At 43.4% G+C, this 20284-nt stretch overlaps 1 protein-coding gene across 2 annotated transcripts in view; it reads right to left on the bottom strand.

The window, feature by feature from the left end:
• SAXO1 (stabilizer of axonemal microtubules 1) overlaps window positions 1-20284 on the bottom strand; it is a 37227-nt gene that overhangs the window by 4615 nt on the left and 12328 nt on the right. For both annotated transcript variants that reach the window (XM_079925813.1, XM_079925812.1), the window contains one exon: window positions 9767-9969. In XM_079925813.1, the coding sequence (XP_079781939.1) occupies window positions 9767-9969 (203 nt within the window). The remainder of the gene's footprint in view (window positions 1-9766; window positions 9970-20284) is intronic.

Here is a 20284-nt window from a genome sequence, read left to right as displayed (position 1 = left end):
CCTTTTTCTGGACATTTCCTATAAAGAGAATTGCACAGTAGGTAGTGTTTTGCATTGGCTTCATTCACTAAGCATGTAATGGAGGTTTATCCCTGTCATAGCATATATCAGTTCACTCCTTTTTATTGTTGAATAGTACTAGAGTATATGGATATACCAAATTTTGTTTATCCATTCATCAGCTGATGGGCATTTGAGTTGTTTTCACCTTTTGGCTATTATGAAAATTTCTGCTATGAACATTGACAGACAAGTATTTGTGTGGATATATCTTTTCATTTCTCTTACATAGATACCAAGAAGCAGAATTGATAGGTTATATGTTAAATCTATGTTTAACTTTTCAGGATACTGCAAACTCTTCCAAAGTGGGTGTGCCAGTTTACTTTCCTACCAGCAATGTATGAAGGTTCTCATTTCTCCACATCTTCAACACCTGTTATTATGGTTTGTTTTTTAATTATAGACATTCTGTAGTGGGTGTTTAGTGGTATCTCATCGTATTTTAATTTACATTTCCCTGATGACTAAAAATGTTGAGTATCTCTATATGTGCTTATTAGCCATTCATGTGTCTTTTTTGGCAAAATATCTACTCAAATCCTTTGCCCATTTTTTAAAACAGTTGTTTGTCTTATTTTTGAGTTATAAGAGTTATTTGCATATTCTAGATACAAGTCCAATAGCAGATATGTGATTTGTAAATAGTTTTTCCCGGTCTATCACTTATCATTTCATTTTCTTGCTGGTATCTCTTGAAGCACACAGAGGTTTTGAATTTTCATCAAGTTCAGTTTTTTCCCTATGTCTTAGCCTAAAAGATTTAAAATTTTACCTTTTACATTTAGGTCTCTAACACTTTTTGAGTTAATTTTTTAGTATGGCGTGAAGTAAGGTCTACGCTCACTTTTCTGCATGTGGATATCTAATATGTCAGCATCATTTGTCAAAAAGACAAATTTTCAGCTCTTTTGGTTTGATTTTTACATATAAAATTTAGGATCACTTTGCCAATTTCTGCAACAACAAGCCTGCTGGAATTTTGATAGGAATAGCATTAAATCTATAAATAAATTTGGGTGGAACGGTATCTTAACTGTATTGAATCTTCCAGTCTACGAACATGGACTATCGCTACCTGTTTCCATATTACTTCTCTCGGCACTATTTTGTACTTTTCAGCGTACAAGTCTTACATTTATTTTTTTTAACTTATTACAAATATTTTATTCACTTTGAGGCTATAATGAAAACTGTCCTTAATTTTGTTTTCAGATTTTCAATGCTAATATATATTTTTTCAATGCTAATTTTTATATATTGCTCTCCAACACTGACACACTGATGAATTCATTCTAGTAGGTTTTTTTTTGTGGATTCTTTAGGATTATCTTATCTGAGAATAAAGACAGATTTACTTCTTCCTTTCTAATCTAGATGCATTTATTTATTTGTTTTTCTTGCATTACTGCACTGGCTAGAACCTCAACTACAATGTTGAATAAAAGAGGTGAGAACTGCTATCCTAGCCATGTTCCCAATCTTAAGGGGAAAGCATTCAGTCTTTCCACATTCAGTATGATGTTGTCTATAGGGGTTTTTGTGGAAGCACTTTATCAGGCTGAGGAAGTTTCCTTCTATTCCTAGTTTCTTGAGAGCTTTTATGGGTATCAGATCTTGTCAAATGCTTTATCTGTGGCTTTCAATCATGTAGGTTTGCTTTTACCTTATTAATATAGTATATTACATTAACTGATTTACTGATGTTAAACCAATCTTGCATTCCTGGAATAAACCCTACAGTTTCATAATTATTGGTTCTGTAGTTGTCTTTTAATTTAGAGAAAAGTATATATTTACCTATATAAGCAGTTGTATCAGTGCTCTTTATTCTTTGCATGGATTTGTGTTAACATTCAGTATTCTTTTCTTTTAGCCTGAAGGACTTCCTTTATTATTTCTTGTAAGGCAAGTCAGTGAGCTACAAATAAACTCAGTCTCTGTTTATCTGGGAATATATTTTCCCATCATTTTTTTTAACATCTTTATTGGATTATAATTGCTTTACAATGGTGTGTTAGTGTCTGCTGTATAACAAAGTGAATCAGCTATACATATACATATGTCCCCATATCTCTTCCCTCTTGCGTCTCCCTCCCACCCTCCCTATCCCACCCCTCTAGGTGGTCACAAGGCACTGAGCTGATCTCCCTGTGCTATGCAGCTGCTTCCCACTAGCTAGTTATTTTACATTGGGTGGTGTCTATATGTCCATGCCACTTTCTCACCTCGTTTCCCATCAGTTTTGAAGCATAATCTTTAATAGTTATAGAATTCTTGGTTGACAGGATTTTTTTTCCTTTCAGTACTGTGAGTAGGTCACACCACTGTTTCTGATGAGAGGTTAGTTAGTTATTGTTGTCATTTCCCCGTATGTGATGAGTTGTTTCTCTTTTGCTCTTTTCCAAATCTTTGGCTTTCAACAGGTTGACTGTTATGTGAATAGGGGTGGATCTCTTTGCATTTCTTCTCTTTGGATTGTGCTTCTTGGATGTGCAGATTAATATTTTTCATCAAACTTAACAGTTTTGACAATTAAATACTTTTCTGCCCCTTCTTCTTCTGGGCCTCCCATTATCTGTCTGTTGGTACACTTAATGGTATCTCGCAAGTCTCTGAGTTCATTTTTCTCAATTTTTTCTCATTCTTCAGATTGGATAATCTCTACTGAGATCTCCATTTTCATGGATTCTTTCTTCTGTCAGCTCAAATCTGCTATTAAGCACCTCTAATGAATTTTTTTATTTTGATTACTGTTCTTCCCATTGCAGTTTTCATTCAATTATTTTTAGGATTTCCCTTTATAGTATTCTCTATTTGACTGGAAACTGTTTTTATATTTCCCTTTATTTCTTTCAACAGGGTTTCCTGTTGTTCTTCGAACATATTTATAATAGCTACTTTGAAATATTTGTCTGCTAGGTCTAACATCTGGGCCTCTTCAGAGACAGTTTCTATTAACTGCTTTTTTCCTGGATAAGACTTCCCTGTTTCTTTTTAGGCCTCATCATCTTTTGTTAAAAACTCAACACTTTGGACAATATGCCTCAGCAACCCTGGATTCTGATCTTCCACCGGGAATAGTTTTTGCTGTTTGTTTAGTGACCTGCCTGCAGTAATTCTATAGAGACTTATCTCCCCTGCAATGCGCGGCCACTGATGTTTTTGCTGAGTGTTTTCTTTTTAATTGATTTTATTTTTAAGCCTAGGTTCCTAAGAGCCACCCTCTATCAGCACAGTTTAGCAATCAGCCTATGATTCACCAGAAGTTATACTTCATCACCTTAAGCCGCTAAGGCTTTCGCCATTTGCTAATGGATCCGTGTGTGGGTTGGAGAATAGAGTCAAAGATCGGGCAATTAACAAGTCTTCCCCGGCTTTTATTTTCTGCTGGGCTGTCTCTTGTCTCCTCTGCACATGCACTAGGCATCATATCCAGCCAGGAAAGATGAGTAAATAACTAGACCCTTTCTCTGATCTCTTGAGCCTGCACACTGCCTTGCCCGTATGCACAGTCTTCCAGACCACCAGGAATACGTATGAGCTTATCAAGGCCTACTCTGTGTCTGTCTCACTCTCTGGATCTCTCTGGGAAATTTCTGACTCTTCTACTGGACTGCTGCTTGCTTCAAGTAGTACTGCAACCTCAGACTAACTGCACAAGTTGTCTTCCCTGGTTATTTTGCCATTCATCTCACAATTTTTTTATGGGAATGCCTGCGTATGTACTTTACTCCAATCAGCCCCCACTGGCAGCAGAGCTGCTGGTTTTCACAGCCCAGCCTACCCAGGCAGAACCTACCACACAGAGGGAACTTGGGGGAGGGGTGATGGAAGCAGCCCCAGGATAAAATACCACACACCCCCACTGTTCATAACAAGGTTTAGTAGTTTTTCCTGAATAAATGGTTCTCAATTTGTTGTATGCCTTTGGTTGATTTCCAGAGTCCTAAAATGATTGGTTTTTACTATTTTGTTACTTTTTTGGGAAGAGAATTTGTCAGGCTCCTCACTCTACCACTCTGTAAGGTCTGACATACCCCACCTCCCAGGCACACTCTTAAGCTTATTTTAGGCTAATAATACTACCAACTATTTATTTTAAATTGGCTTCATTTTAATTGAAAATCTAATCTTTCTCCAAGAGCCATTAATGGCTCTATCAGCATCTTGAAAGCATTAGGGGGCCTTAGAGGGAACCATCTCGCTGAATATAAACCACATGTTTCCCCCTCAGACTTTAAGCCTCACTGAAATGGGGGCATCTACCTGTAGATGCCTACACACTGCCTCAAGGTGCCTGGGGGTGGGTAGGACAGGGTTTTCCAGCCCTCTTCTGGGATGGATGAAGTGTTACGAAAACAGGTTCCTAAACTGAAAGTTGCCTCATGTGATTTCTGATACCCAACAATACAGCTGAAACCACATTATTATCTAACCTCCTAACTTCCTCCACCCAGCATATATTACAAAAAACCTCCACAGGACCCTGAAAACCTCAGAATTCCACATGACAAACTATTCACATGCCTGAAAAGCCACCAGTAAAAGCCCTTCAGGGCCAGAGTGTCATGTGCGTAATTGGCAAGAACCTCTTTAAAAGAGATTCCATTCAATAATGTGTCTTTAAAAAAAAAAAAAAAAAAAAACACTTAGCTAAACCTGAAGCTGAGTATCAACTAATTACACTCTCAGTCTTTCCAATTGCACAGCGTTTTGAAAATGTCAAAATTACAACCAAATGCTACTGGAGCATATATTACTGGTGGTTTTCTGGAGCCCAGTAGAGGTGCTGGCCATAAGAGTAGTAAGAGAAAACTTTGAATATTTTTCCTATGGAACCAATAGTAAGCAGAGCATATAGACGTAATATAGATGCACCCATTGAAATACATATATTTAATGACCTTGGTCTTTGATTTCTATTTTCCCCTCCTTTGTAAGGAGAATCAATGTATGGCCACAAAACTATGAAGGTTGCTACGAAAAAGACTTAGGAAAGCAAATTTCCACAAGAGAAACAAGTCATCAAATGAGTGATAAACCAAGAGATAAGGCAAGGGTGTGGACCCTCAAAGATGCGTGAGGCTGTGCAGGACCAACCACAGGGCAGAGCAAACGTCATGGGTCTTCTCTAATCTTCACTCCTGCTCTTGGCCTGCACCCACAGAGTAACAGACCTGATGGGGATTTGCGCAAATCTAATGCCAAAAGGTGTCACCTGGAGCCCTCGTAAACGGTGATCCAGAACCATTCGTTCATTTGTTCCCTCACTAAACACACCTTTGTTGCTGCATCTCCTGTGCTAAAAACTGTAAGTACGTGTTTGGCATTCAAGACCAAGTTTTGGAAGCCACTGTATCATAGAGGAGTCATGGAAAAAATAAACCACTGAGATTATATGATATGGGAAGTATTATTCAAAAAACTAGTAAGACACATAGGCTGCAAACTGACACCTATAGGTGAGTTCTCATGACAAATACGTTCTCTTTGACTACAAACTGATTTGTTTCTTTTTAAACCTGAATTTCAGAGGAGAACTATGAAATCCACCCTCAAGTACATAGGTAGCCAGAATAAAAGCAAAGGGTTGAGACTTCCCTGGTGGTACCGTGGTTAAGAATCTGCCTGCCAATGCAGGGGACACGGGTTCGATCCCTGGTCAGGGAAGATCCCACATGCCACAGAGCAACTAAGCCTGTGTGCCACAACTACTGAGCCTGTGCTCTAGAGCCAGCAAGCCACAGCTACTGGAGCCCGTGCACCACAACTACTGAAGCCCACACGCCTAGAGCCCGTGCTCCACGACAAGAGAAGCCATCACAATGAGAAGCCGACACACTGCAACGAAGGGTAGCCCACACTCACCGCAACTAGAGAAAGCCCATGTGCAGCAACAAAGACCCAACACAGCCAAAAATTCAAAAAAAAAAATTCGCCTGCCAATGAAGGGGACACGAGTTCAATCCCTGGGCCAGGAAGATCCCACATGCTGCAGAGCAACTAAGCCCATGCACCACGACTACTGAGCCTGCATGCCACAACTACTGAGCCCACATGCTGCAAATACTGAAGCCCGCGTGCCTAGAGCCTGTGCTCCGCCACAAGAGAAACCACCATGATGAGAATCCCGTGCACCCCAGCGAAGAGTAGCCCCCACTCACCGCAACTAGAGAAAGCCCGTGCACGGCAACGAAGACCCAACACAGACAAAACTAAAAAAAAAAACAAAGGGTCTAAGCCTGCCTGGTTCAGAAGAGTCCTGTTGCTACTTCACTGGTATACATTCATTAAATACGTGTAAGTAGATAGCAGTTAACAGGTGCCAGAAGTTTAAGAAAAATAAAAGAGAAGAAAATAAGGTTTTCTCAATCTTAACTTTCTCAGTAGGGAAAAGTCAGCCATGATTCAGTTTTAGCAGCGGAATACTATCCTCTGGTTTGCAGAGGGCAATTTGAGATGTAACTGTTTGGAGAAGGGGAGGAATATGGGAGAGCTGGAGGTAGGAGAGATTAAAACTTAAGTATTAGGATTGTTTTTTTGTTTTTTTTTTTTCTGTGTGTTGATTTTGAGGGGTGAGTATTTTGTGGGAGGAAGTGGGGGGACTTTCCTTAAAATAACACCACTAGGCTACTCCATCCTTGCCAACCCCTAAGGAAAGCAAGGAGCATTTCTCACCCCTAGACCTCTCCCTGCACGTAGGGCAAGGCGGGGAAGGAAAACTGAGCTGAGCAGGCAGTTGTTCTGAAGAATCTCTAACTATTCCAAGATGTGTAAATCCAGGCAGCCCACAGGGAGGATGTGGAAAGTAGAGGATGTAGTTGGATGAGCCCGACCAAGTCCCTGCCCCTCCCCCAGTGAAGGAAGTGCTCACGGCAGCTTTGTTTTTTCCTGGTTCTCAGCGTCCATTTTTGGCCCTCCTGTAAACACTGGATGAAAAGGGAGACAAACGAGCCCTGCAGAGGCCTGAGTGCCATCCCACCACATGCCTGGTTGTGCTGACCCCTTAGTAAAACATCTGCTATGGTGCCTGCTTTGTTGAGGGTAACAGGCAAAGAAAAAGATCCCCGCCCTCCAGGAGCTTGCAGTCTAGCCAAGGAGACAATGTTAAACAAAATTACAAAATGAATTACAAAACAAGCACCTAACAGGGTGTGTTTGGTCTGGCATGAGGGAAGGTCTGGGACTCCCTCTGAAGGTGTGATCCTTTCGCCACTCGTTGAAGGATGATGCTGGACAGGAGACAGGAGGACAGCTCTCTAAAGAGGGAAGAGCAGTGCAAAATGCCCTGAGACAGAAAAGAAATAGAGCAAAGGAACTGAAAGAAGTTCCTGTGGTCGGAGCAGAGGGGCTCAGGGAGAAGGAACCAAATCTGCAAGGAAGCAGAGGATTTTATCCTAAGAACCATAATAATTACTTAAGGAGTTTTAGGCAGAGGTCACGTGAGATTGCCATCTGCAAAAGCCCTCTCTGCTTCCATTCTGTGGACAGCGGAGATGAGCTGACAAGGTCGGAGTGACGCTCAGGCACATGTCCAGGTGTAGACATGGAGAAGACAGGGTTCGGTTGCTGCTAGGAGGAAGCAACCGCAGGACAGAAGAGAGAGGGAGTAGGAGACGGGCTGCAGTGATATAATGTGGAATAGGCTGTATGATGACAGGCACAGGCGGGGCTGATGCTGAGAGAAGGAAGGCTGAGGCATCAGTGGGCTGGAGATCCCAGTGAGGCCAAGGACTGTCAAGGTGGGCGTAAATAGGGGAGCAAGCCAGAAGGACCCGGTGGCGGAGGGCACGAAGGTGGAGCCATGCAGGGGTATGACGACATCCAGAATGTGGCTTGGCAGAAGGCGGCTACAGAAGAGTGGAAGAGGACGACACTGAAGGTAAGAAAGTAAAAGGACACGGACACACACACACACACACACACACACACACACACACAGAAAAAGCAGAGAAGCTCAGCCACATGCAGAATCTTCAAGAATAATAGATCTAGAGCTCCTGGAAGGGCTTCAGGAAGATTCCTACAACCCCTCAAGCCTCCCCACCTCCCCTCGGCTAAGTGTTTGGCATGGCTAAGTAAAAGCCGTTATCATCACGATCACATAGACACCCACAGACATGTGACAGGAACAGTTCAGCACCTACTTTTAAGGCAGCCACGTGCATCGTAAGCAGCAAAGTTAATGGTCACAAAGCGGGCCTCCATCCTCATGGTCTCAGCCCTGTGGCTCGTGCTGCACGGAGAGAGCGACACGCTGCCTGCGCTACCACACCCGCCACTCCACACCCTGTCTCTCCTACTAGACTGTAAAGTCAAGGGCAGGTCACAGTTCCCAATACCATGCCTGGGATGCAGGAGGGGCTCAATGAAGAATGCAATCGTCCCATTAAAATGAAGTTCAAACCTGGCAAAAGTAATTTATGAAGTTAAAAGTCAGCATAATGGTTCTATCCTGGGTGGAAATGGTAACTGGAAGGGAGTATCAATGCTATATGTCTTGATCTGCATCCTGTTTCCACGTGTATTTACTCAAAATTCACTGGTCTGTATCATTATGTATTTGTGCATTTTTTCTGTATGTTACGTTTTCATAATTTTTTTAATGAACCAACCCATCAGTCAGTGGTGGAACTCAACTAAGCTTAAACTTGAAATGCTTCCCTCATATAGGATGGGAACGGCAAGCTGAGGCAGGGGTTGGCAGATATTTTCTGTAAGCGGCCAGATATTAAATGTGTTAGCCCTCGCATGCCATACGGTCTCTGTCTCAGCCCCACAGCTTTGCTGCTGTAGCACAAACGTAGCCATAGATAACAGAGAAACCAGATGGGTGTGGCTGTGTTCCAGCAAAACATAGCCATGATACTGAACTTTGAATTTCACTTACTATTCACATGTTCTAAAGTAATAGTCTTTTTCTCATTTTTTTTTAAGCATTCAAAAATTTAAAAAGCATTCTTAGCTCTCTAGCTGTACAGAAACAGGCTGCAGGCCAGATTTGGCCACAAAAAGTACTCTGCCCAGCACTATTTACAATAGCCAGGACATGGAAGCAACCTAAGTGTCCCTCGACAGATGAATGGATAAAGAAGATGTGGCACATATATATAATGGAATATTACTCAGCCATAAAAAGGAACGAAACTGAGTTATTTGTAGTGAGGTGGATGGACCTAGAGTCTGTCATACAGAGTGAAGTAAGTCAGAAAGAGAAAAACAAACACCATATGCTAACATAGGTATATGGAATCTAAAAAAAAAAAAGACGTTTCTGAAGATCCTAGGGTCAGGACAGGAATAAAGACGCAGACGAAGAGGATGGACTTGAGGACACGTCCTCAAGTATTTTACACTACCAAATGTAAAACAGGTAGCTAGTGGGAAGCAGCCGCATAGCACAGGGAGATCAGCTCGGTGCTTTGCGACCACCTAGAGGGGTGGGATAGGGAGGGTGGGAGGGAGACGCAAAAGGGAAGAGATATGGGGACATATGTATATGTATAGCTGATTCACTTTGTTATACAGCAGAAACTAACACACCATTGTAAAGCAATTATACTCCAATAAAGATGTTTTAAAAAAAAAAAAGTACTCTGCCCAACCTCCGCGCTGAGGGGGTGTGTGTATAAAACCCACTTCCCAGCCAGCACTCAGGCTCAGCCCATCCTTCCCCCAACCTGCGCCTCAGGCACTCTCCCACCTTTGTAAGTAGGCAGACACTCCATCTTGCCCCCGCGTGGGTATTTATTGTCCCGAGGTTTGATGGGGTCCACTCGACTGACAGGGTACGGGTTGTAATCTTGTTTATACGTCGTGAGCAGATCCATATCCTCTTCGCTTGGGACAAATGGGTCGGGCTGGTGGATCTTCACCGGTAACACCCTGTGAGGCCCAAAATCTCTCCTGCAAGGAAAATAAGCACACACCTTGGGGGCCCTTGCCTTGGAATAAGGCTCATGGTTTCCATTCAACCCGGTTCTACAAATGCTTGCTGAGAAGTCATCCTCTCCTCTATCCCTTAAGCACTCTTCCTCCTGTTTCCGGCTTTCGAGAGATACTGCCATTCACTCCTCTCTCAAGTCAGACGCCTTCACGGTCCAGTCATTCCCCAAGTGTGCCCGCCTCACAGCTCCTCGGTGTGTCTCTCCCCCTCAGTTCAGACCCTGACCATTTCTCATGTGGGTCATGTGACAACCCATCCCCCGGGCTTCCTGCATCATTCCCGCCACTCCTACTTCCATCCTCATAGTGTGGTCAAAATCAACTCTCTAAAACCAAAATCGCACCTTTCACTCCTCAGATTAAAAATCTTCCAGATAACACCCAACTTTCCAACATAGTATGCAAGCCTTCCTGGACCTGCCTCGGCCTCCTCCCCAACCACAGCTGCCCCCTCTCTCTCCCACTCCCCACGCACATTCTACCTCAGCCGCCCTGGACCCCTGGGAAGGTCTCCCCTGTGCCTGCTCTCTCCACCTCCCTCCCCCAACCTGTTCACTGTGGAGCTAACTTCTGTTTTTCAGGGCCCACCACCTCTTTCTCTGTGCTCCCAAGAGCTCCTGCTGAGATTTACCTCCTGCCTCTATTCGATCTCACAGAAAACCCAGTAGAAAAGGCCAATAAATGGAGGCAATGAACCTTTCACTTCTCAGCTCTCTGGCATCAGCACCCCCATTATTTCAGGCTATATGAAAACAATGGGATAGGAAAAGCAAGACACCCTTTACTGAAGAGTTTAGGAAGCGCTGTCTTCCCAAGGCATCCCACAGTTCTAAAAAGGCCAAGATGCGACTGCAACACCACCACGAAGCACCCTGCGGCACCAGGGCTCAGCTTGGGCACCCACCGCCTACCGGGGCAGTCTCAGCCTCCCACTGCCCAGGGCAAACTCTCTTGAGCAAACATTCCCCCCCATCCTCCGAGAACTTCTGCTTTACACAATGGCCTGTTTTTGCCTGAAAGCCATTTATCCAACTTGGACAAGAGGAAGGTAGATTTTCCCTGGTGGTGCTTGCTAAAACAACCTCACCAAGGGAAAGGGAAGGCTTCCGGACAGGAAGACATCAGGCCCAAACACCAATAAAACCTACTTCCTGGCCAAAATGTGGAGCAGCATTCCTGAGCCATGCTTGACTAGCAGAGGTAACACGCTCCACTGTAACCTGTCTTGCATGAATTATACACATGGTTGTCGATAAACCCAAACCGGGGCCTGAAAATGCTTGCTGGGACGGGAGGAGGGAGTTAGGAAGCCGGAGAATTCGTCTCTCTAGGGCTCAAAGGGGGAAATAGGAGATGCTTCAGTTGAACTCCCTGTAATACCCTCTGGGTAGGTTTAAAAACACATCTCAGCAGCAGTTACCGGACCTGCAGCCTGGGCTGCCTTCTCGGGGGCCCCATGCTGGCAAACAGCAAGAGGAAGCCCAGTGACCCGAGGCGACTGGAAGCTGCCTGTGTACGTCGGGGTTGATGGAGGGAATGGGCTAAACAAGAACCCAAGAATCGACTCCATGCTCCTACTCTCCTTAGTGTGCAAGTACTCACGCTGGTGTGTGTTCAGTGCGAAACCAACTGCAGCAGGGAACCAGAAGCGTCAGGCCCCGGGCTTCAGAGAGAAATGGAAATGCCCAGAAAACCCTGGCTGAAAACCAGTTAACTGCCAAGTGGCTTTGGTCAGAAAGTCTCTGTTCTCAGGGAAGGGCTCCACAGGGGTGGAGTGGGGTTGAAAGCAGCCTGAGACCACACAGCTCCATACAAACTTGTCTTCACTGACGCCTACCCAAGGGTTCAGCCCTCTTTGCTTCCAACAAAGGAGATACCAGGGGATACCAGGGGCAGGCACTGAGGAACAAAGCTGAATGCCCAAGCTGCCCCGTGGAGCCCCCCGAAGCCCAGAGCAGCCAGGAGCGCTCTCCTGTCACGGCCCTGTCGCACCCTGGAACCCCGCACACAGGGCACAACATTCTCTTCTGCTGTTACTTCTACTGAGGCAACCAACTTCCCCTCAGAGATACTGCAAGAACCTTCCTACAAGGCCTGCCAAGCTCTCTGGCAACTAAAATGTGCTTAATGCCCCCATTTCCTGCTGCTACAAGAAAAGAACAGATAAATGCCCACCACCAAACTCACCAATTCATGGACTTTCCTGAAGCTGGTTTTTCAAAAGCAAAATGTGACGCAGCAGAATCCTTACTGACCATGTTCAGGGAATGAAATCGTTAACTGAATCTCCTCCTCCGACAAAAAATTTAAGTTATTGTAATGAAAGTACATTTATGGGTTGAATTTACGGACGTAGTGATCTACCTCTGAAGAGAGGAAAGAAGTTTAAAGTCTAATTCATTTCTCTTCCACCCAAAATTATTTACTGTGGCTTAAGGGTGAATTTAATCAGAATTTATGTGTTTTCTCATTATGTTTTTATGTTCAGAGCATTCACTGAAACCTATCATTAACCACAACATAACTGCAGGTTCCCAACCTCACGTAATCTTACAGCCTTTAAGCTCACGTAAAAGAAAAATATTTTATCCTTCCCAGAAATTGCTCAATTTTAGTAGCTTTTTTTTTTTGTTTAAGAACACTCCCTTCTCTTCCTGTGGTACATTTCCTAGTCTCTGTGCCCATTCTGACTATGAACCAAGAAAACAATGGGTCAAAGATGTTAATAAGTTTCTTTTAGGTGCATAGCCATGAAAGTTATCTAGTATGGAAAGCCCCGAGTTAAACTCTGAGTTAAGTAAAGGTTAAAGAGAACTTGCTGGGAAGCCATAACAATTTGACTTCCCATCATTAGGCAAAATTAAAGAAAGGCATTTGAAAAGAGTCTGGCAAAAGGAAAGAAACTGTAACGTAACAGCTAACTAGGGTCATGAGCCTGGAAGAGGGAAAAGGATATTTTCATCATGATAAAGAGGATACGCAATACTTTACCTTTTTTTAAATCTATTTTTAATGTTTATCTATGCAAACTTCAGAATTTGTGAGTATGCCCAGAGAGTTCATCATATTAAATGGAATCCATTTTAAGAAGAGCTCCTGCCTGGAAATTAACCCATGCACTTATGATCAATTAATCTACAACAAAGGAGGCCAGGATATACAATAAAGAAAAGACAGTCTCTTCAATAACTGGTGCTGGGAAAACTGGACAGCTACATGTAAAAGAATGAAGTTAGAACATTCTCTAATACCATATACAAAAATAAACTCAAAATGGATTAAAGACCTAAATGTAAGACCAGAAACCATAAAACTCTTAGAAGAAAACACAGGCAGAATACTCTTTGATATAAATCGTAGCAATATTTTTTTTTGGATCTGTCTCATAAAGCAAAGGAAATAAAAACAAAAATAAACACATGGGACCTAATTAAACTTACAAGCTTTTACACAGCAAAGGAAACCACCAACAAAACAAAAAGATAACCTATGAAGTGGGAGAAAATATTTGCAAATGATATGAGCAGTAAGGGGGGTTAATATCCAACATATATAAACAGCTCATATAACATCAAAAAAACCCCAAAAAGCCTGATTAAAAAATGGGCAGGGGCTTCCCTGGTGGCGCAGTGGTTGAGAGTCCACCTGCCGATGCAGGGGACAGGGGCTCGTGGCCCGGTCCGGGAAGATCCCACATGCCGCGGAGCGGCTGGGCCCTTGAGCCATGGCCACTGAGCCTGCGCGTCCAGAGCCTGTGCTCCGCAACGGGAGAGGCCACAACAGTGAGAGGCCCGCATACCGTAAAAAAAAAAAAAAAAAAAAAAATGGGCAGAAGATCTGAATAGACATTTTTCCAAAGAAGACATGCAGATGGCCAACAGGCACACAAAGAGATGCTCAAAACCGCTAATGACCAGGGAAATGCAAATCAAAACCACAGTGAAATATCACGTCACATCTGTCAGAATGACTATCATCAAAAAGAACACAAGTAACAAATGTCAGAGAGGATGTGGAAAAAAGGGAACCCTTGTACACTGTTGGTGGGAATGTAAATTGGTGCAGCCACTGTAGAAAACAGTATGTAGGTTTCTCAAAAAACTAAAAATAGAGCTACCATATGACCTAGCAATTCCACTCCTGGGTATATATTTGAAAGAAATAAAGACACGAATTCGAAAAGATACATGCACATCAATGTTCATAGCAGCAGTATTTACAATTGCCAAGATATGGAAGCAACTTAAGTGTCCATTAACAGATGAATGGATAAAGAAGATGTGGTGTGTATGTGTGTATATATATATATACACACACACACACACACAATGGAATACTACCCAGACATAAAAAAGAATAAAATTTTGTCATTTTCAACAACATGGATGGATTTGGAGGCTATTATTCTAAGTGAAATAAGACAGAGAAAGACAAATACTGTATGATATCACTTACATGTGGAAGTGGAATCTAAAAATTACAACAAACTAGTGAATACGACAGAAAAGAAGCAGACTCACAGATATAGAGAACAAACCATCAGTTACCAGTGGGGAGAGGGAAAGAGAGAGGAGCAATATACCGGTAGGGGATTAAGAGGTATAAACTATCAATATTATGCATAAAAAGCTACAAGGATATATACTAGAAACTCACACAACATTGTAAAACAACTATAGTCCAATAAAAATTAATTAAAAAAATTTTTAAGCTACAAGTATATATTGTATAATACAGGGAATACAGCCAATATTTTATAATGACTATAAATGGAGTATAATCTTTAAAAATTGTGAATCACTATATTGTACACCTGTAACCTATACAATATTGTACATCAAGTATACTCCAATTTAAAAAAAAAGAGTTCCTCCTCTTGGCCCAAAGCCAATCCCTTCACCCCTGCCCTAAATCTCCCCAACCTCTTTCTCAAGGACCCCTTCTGTGGAGCCCGTCAGTGGTTTCACCTTTTCCTCCTACTGGCTGCTTTCTGTCAGTTTTGGGGGGGGGTGGGTTTGTTTTTTGGCCACGCCATGCAGCTTGTGGGATCTTAGTTCCCCGACCAGGGAATGAACCCAGGCCCTTGGTAGTAAAAGTGCGGGAATTCCCTCTATCAGTATTTAAACATGCTGCAGTCTTTCCCACTTTTAAAGGAAAACAATAAACAACAACCCTCACTGGAGTTCACGCTCCTCCAGTTCTCTCCCCTCCACTTCTCTCTGCTAGAAAGGGCTGTCTACAGATACAGGCTTGCCTTCCTCACCCCCTACTCATGCGCCATCTATCAAATCTCATTCTATTCACTCCTTGCTTCAGCCAAGGCCTCAAAAGTACCACCTTATTTCCAAATCCAGTCACTGGTCTCCAGGTTTTTACCATTATGCACATCTTCATGGCGTCCATCCCCTCACTCATTTTTGTAATACTCTCTCCCTTGACTTCTGCGACACTCCTCCTTGTCATTTGTCCTCTTAATCTCTTCTATGGGGTTTTGCTCTTTGTCTTTCCATTAATTTCATTTCACTACTTCCACATGTAATTCTGAAACTCCCGGGGTACAGGAACCCTCTAAGGAAACCATTATGTCATTGCAGGCAGGTTGGGCAGGCCACTCCAGCACACTGAGAAAGACCCCTAGGCTGATTCACAGGGCTTGATTCGCGCCGCTTATCCTGGTAAGGACACACTGAGCCCTCCTAATCTTCTCTGTGATAGACGGATTCCAAGAATACGCCTCCAGTATGGACATCCCTCAGTATCCAGTATCCGTGGAGGACTGCTTCCAGGACCCCCCATAGCTACCAAAATCTCTGGATACTCAAGTCCCTTACATAAAATGCTGTAGTATTTGCAGATACCCTGTGCACATCCTGTTGTATACTTTAAATCATCTCTAGATTACTTACAATACCCAGTGCGATGTAAATGTTATGTAAATAGCTGCTAGTGTATGGAAAATTCAACTTGAGCCTTGGGGAACTTTCCGGAATTTTCAAAAATATTTTCAATGCACAGATGTGGAACCCACAGATATGGAGGGATGACTGTACCTGTCTATTCCTCTACTCTCTCATCTCCTCAAACCCCACTAAAGCTGAGGATAAAATCTGTCATTGCTTCATATAAACTCTGGACAAAATATGAAAACAACTACCTGTGAGCACTAAAGAGCAACAAAGATAGGCAAATTCTGGAGCCGAACCAACAGGTGGGAGAAGAGAATGGTACTGGGTGAGTCTCTGTGTTAAGCTTCCTTTTTTTTTTTTTTTTTCAGTGCTTCCGGTCTGAAGGCAGGCTCCAGTCTGTGCCAGGCAAGGCAGCTAAAATGTGAATAGAAAACCTTCCATCCTTCTTGACTGAAGAACCAGAGGATGAAGTTTGAGACAACCACAGATGCTGGAAAGTGAGGAAGGAATCCTGAAAAGGAGAGACCAGAGACAGGAAGGCTCAAATTCTGTTTATAAACTGGGCTCAAATCTCTGGCTGACCTCACTTGCATGGGACAGACTTCAAACAATTGCGTGAAAGATAAAGAACTGAACAGAGATTAGAGTTGCACCCAAAACACCAAGTTTCCATTTTGAGTCCAATCAACTTACTATCTGCTTTAAAAAACACACTCTACAGAGGAATGTAAAAAAAATCCAGACTCTACATGCACCCCAATGTTCACTGCAGCACTATTTACAATAGCCAGGACATGGAAGCAACCTAAGTGTCCATCAACAGAGGAATGGATGAAGAAGATGTGGCACATATATACAATGGAATATTACTCAGCCATAAAAATGAAATAATGCCATCTGCAGCAACATGGACTTAGGAAATTGTTATAGTGAAGAAAGTCAGACAGAGAAAGATAAATATCATATGATATTGCTTAAATGTGGAATCTAAAAAAAAGTGGTACAAATGAACTTATTTATAAAACAGAAACAGAGTCACAGACATAGAAAACAATCTATGGTTACCAAGGGGGAACGGGGGGAGGGATACATTGGGAGATTGGGGTTGACATATACACACTACCATATATAAAACAGATAACTAATAAGGACCTACTTTATAGCACAGGGAACTCTATTCAATACTCTGTAATGCCCTCTACAGTAAAAGAATCTAAAAAAGAGTGGATATATGTATGTATAACTGATTCACTTTGCTGCACAGCAGAAACTAACACAACATTGTAAACCAACTATACTCCAATAAAAAAAAATTTTTTTAAATCCAGAGTCTCCACAACATAACAATAACAATGCACAGGGCAGGAGGGACTCTGAAGGGTGGGCAAGAGGCCTCTGCATTTGGCACCCTATGAGCAAGTGAAACTAGATGATGCACAAAGGAAAAGAAAAAAAAGGTTCTGCTGTTTGCCTTCTGCCACAAGAGCAGCATGTCCCCAAAAGGAGCTTCTCTTTGACTCTGGTACCCCAGAATAAGAAGACCTGTGGAACAGAGTAGCCAACATGTAGTAACTGCCATGCAAGACTTAACAACAAAAACACAATCTGGGGGGACCTTCAAGATGGCGGAGGACTAACACGCGGAGATCACCTTCCTCCCCACAAGTACATCAAAAATACATCTACGTGTGAAACAACTCCTACAGAACACGTACTGAACGCTGGCAGAAGACCTCAGACCTCCCAAAAGGCAAAAAAGTCCCCACGTACCTGGATAGGGCAAAAGAAAAACGAATAAACAGACAAAAGAATAGGGACGGGACCTGCACCAGTGGGAGGGAGCTGTGAAGGAGGAAAGGTTTCCACACTCTAGGAAGGCCCTTCGCGGGCGGAGACTGCGGGTGGCGGAGGGGGGAAGCTTCGGAGCCGCAGAGGAGAACACAGCAACAGGGGTGCGGAGGGCAAAGCGGAGAGATTCCTGCACAGAGGATCGGTGCCAACCGGCACTCACCAGCCCGAGAGGCTTGTCTGCTGACCCGCCGGGGTGGGCGGGGCTGGGAGCTGAGGCTTGGGCTTCGGTCGGAGCGCGGGGAGAGGACTGGGGTTGGCTGCATGAAGACATGTCTGAAGGGGGCTAGTGCACCACAGCTAGCCGGGAGGGAGTCCGGATAAAAGTCTGGACCTGCCTGTTTTGAAGTGCACAAGGAGAGGGGATTCCTTCCCCGTGTGCCCACAGAAGGCAGAGCACCGCCTAAGTGAGCTCCGGAGATGGTCGTGAGCCACGGCTGTCAGCTCAGACCCCAGAGATGGGCATGAAATGCTAACGCTGCTGCTGCTGTGCAGCACGCCACTGCCAGGGTCCCGAGATCCAGGGACAACTTCCCCATGAGAACACACAGTGCACCTCAGGTTGCTGCAATGTCATGCCGGCCTCTGCTGCCGCAGCCTCACCCTGCATTCTGTACCCCTCCCTCCCCCGAGCCTGAGACAGCAAGAGAGCCCTAATCAGCTGCTGCTTTAACTCCCTCCTGTCTGGGCGGGGAACAGATGCCTGAGGGCGACCGACAAGCAGAGGTGGGGCCAAAACCAAAGCTGAATCCCAGGAGCTGTGCAAACAAAGAAGAGAAAGGGAAATTTCTCCCAGCAGCCTCAGGAGCAGCAGATTAAAGCTCCACAATCAACTTGATGTACCCTGCATCTGTGGAATAACTTAATAGACAACGAATTGTCCCAAAATTGAGGCGGTGGACTTTGCGAGCAACTGTAGACTTCGGGTTTGCTGTCTGCGACTGATTTCTTTCTGATTTTTATATTTATCTTAGTTTAGTTTTTAGTGCTTGTTATCATTGGTGGATTTGTTTATTGGTTTGGTTGCTCTCTTCTATTTTTTTTACTTTTATTTTTTAAATATTTTTTTAATTTCTTTTTTCTTCTTTTTTCTCTTCTTTTTCTTCTGAGCCATGTGGCTGACAGGGTCTTTGTTTTCCGGCCGGGTGTCAGGCCTGAGCCTCCAACGTGGGAGAGCAGAGTCCAGGACATTGGACCACCAGAGCCCTCACGGCCCCACCTAATATCAATCGGCGAGAGCTCTTCCAGAGATCTCCATCTCAACACTAAGACCCAGCTCCACCCAGCGGTCAGCAAGCTCCAGTGCTGGACTCCCCATGCCAAACAACTAGCAAGACAGGAACACAACCCCACCCATTAGCACAGAGGCTGCCTAAAATCATACTAAGTTCACAGACACCCCAAAACACACCACCGGATGTGGTCCTGCCCACCAGAAAGACAAGATCCAGCCCCACTCACCAGAACACAGGTGCCAGTGCCCCCCACCAGGAAGCCTACACAATTCACTGAACCAACCTCACCCATGGGGGACAGTCACCAAAAACAACAGGAATTACGAACTGCAGCCTGAGAAAAGGAGACCCCAAACACAGTAAGTTAAACAAAATGAGAAGACAGAGAAATATGCAGCAGATGAAGGAGCAAGGTAAACACCTACCAGACCAAACAAATGAAGAGGAAATAGGCAGCGTATCTGAAAAAAAACTCAGAATAATGAGAGTAAAGATGTCCAAATCTTGGAAATGGAGAAACTACAAGAAATGTTTAACAAGGACCTAGAAAAACGAAAGAGCAAACAAACAATTATGCACAACACAATAAATGAAATTAAAAATTCTCTAGAAGGAATCAATAGCAGAATAACTGAGGCAGAAGAACAGATAAGTGACCTGGAAGATAAAACAGTGGAAATAACTGCCACAGAGCAGAATAAAGAGAAAAGAATGAAAAGAATTGAGGACAATCTCAGAGATCTCTGGGACAACATTAAATGCACTAACATTCAAATTATAGGGGTCCCAGAAGAAGAGGAGAAAAAGAAAGGGTCTGAGAAAACATTTGAAGAGATTATACTTGAAAACTTGCCTAACATGGGAAAGGAAATAGTCAATCAAGTCCAGTAAGCGCAGAGAATCCCATACAGGATAAATCCAAGGAGAAACGTGCCAAGACATATATTAAAAAACTCTATCAAAAATTAAATAGAAAGAAAAAATACCAAAAGCAGCAAGGGAAAAGCAACAAATAACATACAAGGGAATCCCCATAAGGTTAACAGCTGATCGTTCAGCAGACACTCTGCAAGCCAGAGGGAGAGGCAGGACATACTTAATGTGATGAAAGGGAAAAACCTACAACCAAGATTACGCTACCCAGCAAGGATCTCATTCAGATTTGACAGAGAAATTAAAACCTTTACAGACAAGCAAAAGTTAAGAGAATTCAGCATCACCAAACCAACTTTACAACAAATGCTAAAGGAACTTCTCTAGGCAAGAAAAACAGAGAAGGAAAAGAGC

Source organism: Stenella coeruleoalba, assembly GCF_951394435.1.
Source record: "Stenella coeruleoalba genome assembly, chromosome: 7".
Lineage (NCBI taxonomy): Eukaryota > Metazoa > Chordata > Mammalia > Artiodactyla > Delphinidae > Stenella > Stenella coeruleoalba.
Note: the sequence above shows the minus strand (reverse complement) of the source record. Positions and strands in the feature narration are given on the sequence as shown.